Source organism: Chiloscyllium plagiosum, chromosome 42, assembly GCF_004010195.1.
Source record: "Chiloscyllium plagiosum isolate BGI_BamShark_2017 chromosome 42, ASM401019v2, whole genome shotgun sequence".
NCBI lineage: Eukaryota > Metazoa > Chordata > Chondrichthyes > Orectolobiformes > Hemiscylliidae > Chiloscyllium > Chiloscyllium plagiosum.
In genome coordinates, this window is record NC_057751.1 from 9,927,856 (window position 1) to 9,933,873 (window position 6,018).

At 40.1% G+C, this 6,018-nt stretch overlaps 1 protein-coding gene across 1 annotated transcript in view; it reads left to right on the plus strand.

Annotated features, from left to right (window-relative positions):
• myl7 (myosin, light chain 7, regulatory) overlaps positions 1-3,571 on the plus strand; it is a 19,201-nt gene extending 15,630 nt beyond the window's left edge. Inside the window, exons 5-7 of the mRNA XM_043681353.1 lie at positions 939-1,017; positions 1,938-1,986; positions 3,259-3,571. Of these exons, the coding sequence (XP_043537288.1) occupies positions 939-1,017; positions 1,938-1,986; positions 3,259-3,363 (233 nt within the window). The 3' untranslated portion in view covers positions 3,364-3,571. The remainder of the gene's footprint in view (positions 1-938; positions 1,018-1,937; positions 1,987-3,258) is intronic.
• Positions 3,572-6,018: the final 2,447 nt, after the last annotated feature.

The following is a 6,018-nucleotide window of genomic DNA, read 5'->3' on the forward strand; positions in this document are numbered from 1 at the left end:
CTTCTACCTTTGAGCCAGTTCTGTATCCAAATGGCTAGTTCTCCCTGTTTTCCATGAGGTCTAACCTTGCTAATCAGTCTCCCATGGGGGACCTTGTCGAACGCCTTACTGAAGTCCATATAGATCACATCTACTGCTCTGCCCTCATCAATGTTCTTTGTTACTTCTTTAAAAAAACTTAATCACGTTTGTGAGACAGGATTTCCCACGCACAAAGCAGGGATGCTGCTGGCCAATTTACTTAGCTTTAAACAAAACAGAATTTCTTTACCAGATTACTGAATGAAACACAAACAAAAGAGAACAGAATAACTTGACAATTCCAAAAACTCAACTTAATGATGCTGTTCCAAATACTTGCTACAATCCCCATAAACGTCCCTTGGCACAAGGGTAAAATCAAAAACAAGGTCTTACAGGAGAGAAGTCAAAGAGAGGGGATCAGCATCAACCTGTTTCTCTTGGATCCAACAGCTTCACAACTCTACTGTTTGATAACCAAACCAAACAAGGGAATAGCTGAGCTGGGAGAACTTGTCACTCCCCTTTCACTGTACAAGTGTCTTTTTAAACTTACAAGCCTGAGGCAGTATCTGTTAGCTATAATCAAACTGGGCCTAAAACCCTTCAACTTAGACTTTTCGGAGTCTGTGTCTTATACGACCTCTCTGAAGAAAAACAAGGACAACATAACATTGTTAAAGGAGCAACCTCAGGACATCACTGAGTGCAAATTGGTTGCTGCATTTCCTTAATCACAACAGGTACTGCACTGCAAAACATTTGTTTGGCTACAAAGTGTTTTGAGATGTTCTTATGGGTGTAACTGCAAGTCTTTCTTTCTGTTTTCATTGCCACATTATGCAATTTTAGCCATTCCAGCCCAAATGCTGGTGCTAGCAAGGGCAATTAATTTGAAGTTTATTTTATCTCAATAGGAAGTGACCCAGAAGAAACCATCTTAAATGCCTTCAAATTGTTTGATCCCCAAGGAACAGGGCATGTCAAGAAGGATGAGTGAGTTGCAAAGTCACTGCAAATGTTGCATGAGGCTGTACTTTTAGTATTTCAGCTGATACCTTCTTCCTGTAAATTTCTGATATTCAGCATAATGTGATTAGCATCAGAACTTCTTGATACAAGCTACTTAAAGACAGTGTGGAGAAAGTGAGGACTGCAAATGCTGAAGATCAGTGTCGAAAAGGGTGGTGCTGGAAAAGCACAGTCAGTCAGGCAGCATCCGAGGAGCAGGAGAATCTTTTCTGATGAAGAGTTCATGTTCGAAGCATTGACTTTCCTGCTCCTCAGATGGTGCCTGACTGACTGTGCCTTTCCAGCACCACACTTACTGACAGTGTGTCCATAAATCGATCAAGGCAGTTGTTTACTTATGGTGATGCTATTAGTTGTCTTGCTACTACAAGTTTTCTAACACCTTGAGAGTTGGAAGCACTGACTGATGGAGAGACAGAGTTGTTATAGTGTTCAAGATTACACTTGTCTGTATGTGCAGCCCTTTAGAATAAAATGTTTTGGAGTATGGCAACACAAAGTTATGTCAATGATTGAGTAATTCGCGGGCATGGACTGATGATCCAAAGGTGTGACTACTGCGAGTTGACAGGCACTTTCACTTCAAATAATTTGAAAGTAAAAAGACAGGACCTTTATTGATGACCTTAGAAACTTCTCTGGCACAAAAGACGATGTAGTATCCTGAAGACGTGAAAAGTGCTCTTGAATGACACATTACATTTGTTCAAATCACTGACCAAGGATAAAGAAAAGGCTGATTAGATTTCATGCATTTGAACTAATGGTGGATTAAACGAAGATAATTCCATACCATTAAGTTTAATCCACTCTTGATCAAATTTAGAAAAAAACATTAATATCTTGCATCTGAACATTGGGTATGCTTTTCTCTTGCTTTACAGATTTAAGAGACTCCTGATGACACAAGCCGATAAATTCAGTGCAGATGAGGTGAGATTTTGCTCTCTAAAATTGTATCACATCTGAGATACCTCAGATTCAAAGGTTTTCCCATTTTGACTTTAGGTGAACTAGACCAAACCCACAATTCTATTTGAGGTGGAACGGAACCCTTCAGGGAACATGCTTATTCCAGGGAAACTAACTGCCCACAAGGTGGGGCTCCAACTTGTGGAATGCAAATTTTTACCGAGTATGGTTGTCTCATAGATGATTGATCCTTCTCAGAGTGAAAAAATTGCTGTTACTCTGAGTTGTTTCAAGTCTTTGCCCGAGCAACTTCACAGTATGAAACTCTTTGTTTGGTGATTGTCCCTTACTCAAGTGGACACAGACAGTTGAAAGGAGAGATGAAAGGGGAATAACAAAACAATGAGAGATCTGTCAGAATAGATCGGGAAAACTGTTCCCATTGAGGAAAGCATCAGGACCTGGAGGGCACAGATTGGTAAATGAATCAATGAAGACATGAGGAGAGACGTTTTCATGCAGCACGTAATCTGGAAGGCACTGCCTGAGAGTATAGTTGAGGCAGGATCAACCAAGGCATGACTCAATTAATCAAAGCCAATAAGATTATTATCTGAGATGAAAGAATGTGCAACGCTCTGAGAAGAAGACTTATAAGGAGCACAAATAAAACTTGCTTGTCCAGAGAGCTACCACAAATGGAATAGATTGAATATTCTCTTTTTAAATGCTATTGTGCTCAGCTGCGCAGACCAGAAAGTCTAGATTTAATTCCCAGGTGAGATATTTTGTAATCAACCTGGTCAGAGATGTTATTATTTGAACCTGGGCCTGCTGGCTCAGAGATAGAGATAGGTAAATGACAACTGCACCGCAAGAGCTTCTAATATTCCCCTCCTGTGCTGTCAACAATCTGTTACTTTGGGTGGTTATCTAAATGATAGGAAACTTCGCTATCAATTGCACGTTCTCTAATTGGTGAAGACTAATGGTTCAGTTGGATTTTCTCGAATCAAGACTGAATAAAACCTAGGGTGTCAGGCATGAAGAATATCCTGAAATTGAAAGGGATAAAGAAAGTGGAGTTGAAAAGCACAGAGTTTATGATTATTTTCATAGTTTTATGAAATTGTAATTTGTTCTTTCACATCAAAAAAAATTTAGTGTTGCAAAGGTGTTTAAAAACCAATCAAATTCTATTGCGTAAATGTGTGTTACCCTGACAGCTGTGTGACCTGGTGTTATATGCTCAGTGCTTTCGTAATTTCTATTCTTGTTCCTTTCTTCCCACAGGTAGAGCAGATGTTTGCTGTGACTCCCATTGATGTTGCAGGAAACATTGATTATAAGTCACTATGTTATATCATCACACATGGAGATGAGAAGGAAGAGGCATAGTTTGAATGTTGTTGGTGTGTGGCTATTGCTGTCATTAATAAAAACATCAGTGATAATGATCATATGAATCATCTCTAAATAAAACACTGCAACTCAAATTGGACAATTAATCCTTCGATGTTTAGCGAAGCACAACTGCTCATGTCAAATTGTCACGCTCACTCTTGTACTGGCTAATGGCCACTAATAAATCATTTATTTCATGCCATTTTGTCACCTTCCCCTCTTGTTGTGAAGTTGTTAGCTTTTCACTGGAATACTTTCCTCTGATTCAATAATTCTAAGTTTTTATGCATGATTCCTGAGACTGCGGATACTGACTGGAGATTCTGTTATTGAGGGGTAAGCCTGGCCACACACAAATGCACACTTTACTGGGAGGCATGCGATAGTAATGAGAGACAGGAATCTATCTGACTTTTCCATCCTGAATCTTGCACATTGAATGGTATTTGGCACAGACTATGTCAAAGTTGGAATCTTCCCGTTCCCTGTGACTCAATGACTGACTGAATAAACACCCTGTACCATTGTTGAAAGGTATGACACTGGAAAAGGACAGCAGTTCAGCAGCATCTGAGGAGCAGGAGTATCGACGTTTCAGGCACAAGCCTGTCACAAAGCTAGCCCCTTTTATTCTAAAAGCTGTTCCTTGGCTCAAGAATACTCTGTCCTTGATTTTTTTTTTGTGAGAGGTAATAAACCGTGCCAGGCTTCAATCAGTCTGGTTTGGTACAGAGATCAACAAGATTTTGAGAGGCCTTTTGTTCATATGTAAACAGATGAGACTTCAGGCCAAAGTGGTCATGTTTTAGAAGTGAAGAAAAAGGGGAGTAAAAAGAAAGGGAAGTGGTCAGCTCTCTGGCTGAACGGGTTAATTTCAATCTTGAACTGGTTGGAAGTTCAACAGGGAGCTGTGTGGAAACTCTCTCTCCCTTTCTCCCCTTCAACTTCAACCTGTAAGCATGTGTTCCATTTATACTGGTTTTTAAAGGGAGTTTGCTTATTAGGACTGTTGTGTATATTTGGAACAGCATAATTAAGTCTCGTTGGATAGGTTGAGTTCTGGAAGGCTTCTTTATTCTATTCTTTGTGTTTCATTGTCTAATTTTGTGAATACATTTTTGTCTGTTTTAAAATCTAGTAGTCAATCTAGCTAACTGAATCATGGTAGTTTTCACTGTACATTGTTAGGAAACAAATTGCAAAGTTACGGCCTGAGCTGCCTGCTTAAGAATGTCTTGAGTAGTCTCAAGCCTCATGCCTGCTCCTCGGATGCTGCCTGACCTGCTGTGCTTTTCCAGCACCACACTTTTCGACTCTGATCTTCAGCATCTGTGGTCCTCACTTTCTCCTACCCTGTGTCATTGGCCAAGCTTAATATACTTCTTTTTCAATGGCTTGATCGTACTCAGGCAAACTTGCCTCGGTAACAGCCGGCACACATTTTGCAAATTTGGGTTTTTTGGCTGTTTCTCCATTTTTACTTTCCAAAACTGGTGTCACTTCAATTTCATGGAAAGATTCAGCAACAAAATCAATTGACTCAATGTCTTTGATAAAGTTAACGTGATAATTTCTCTGTGTCTGTGTCTGTGCCTTTGGTCACGGGCACTTGAATTCTTCATTCCCAATGGTCATGGTCAGACTGGAGTCTGTCCACTCAAAGTGAAGGGATGTTTAATCAGCGGCTACTTCTGTTGGAGGGAAACTGAGGTACTCAATCCTGGTAATTTGAAGTGGAAAAGAGAAAATAATTCTGAAAAGGGAGGGAAACTCATCATAGAATCGGGGATCATTTAAGGACATAATTAAGTAGCGAGGGAACATCGATGTTTGCCACTATGATGGTCTATTATGTTCATGGTAATATTTGTTTGAATAATGCCTAGTTGTGTCTTTTCAAGTTCTCGTATACGTGTGAGGTTCTGTTTTTGTTGTCTCACTTCTTCCTAACGAATAAATTAACAGTTGGTGACTTTGACAACTTCTAACAGGATTGAAATTCACCCTTCAATTCCAGTCAGTCTGCTACCTTTGCTTCAGCGAGAGGTTGAAATTGCACCATCATAGAATTGTCTTCAGGTTGGTGTATCTTGAAAAGGTACACAGTGCAGCATGATGTTTGGCAATGACCATACCGTCAGACCATGTCTCAGTGGATCATGTTCATCGGAAGGTATCGTTCTGATTGGTGTGTGGGAACATTTGGAAACTTGGTACTGATGAAGAGGATAGAAAATGCTTGCAAGAAAGGCTGTATTGTTGGGAGAACCCTGAACAACTAGGCTAAGCCTCCGACTCAAGCATGACTTGTGTTGCCTTCCATTCTCATGCAACTTGTAAATGTGCATAGGAAAATTGAAATTAGCTGCAACCACCCCAGAAGTGGGCAGAGTCCTTTATTTTCTTTGAGCATGTGGGCTCTGTCTGTGAGCAACATCAGGCCCTTCAAGGGGCAATTTTATATTCATCAGGCATTTTCATCATCCACACTGAAATCATCAGTAATCATTGTATCATGTTTGTGAAATGTATGCAATGTCCAACTGAGTGAGGTGCAAATCCTGGTGATAAGACAATTTGACAGTGCTGTTGGTTATTATTGATTGAAGAGTAACATGTCTCTGTAAAGCAGACTTTAAGTGGCATGTG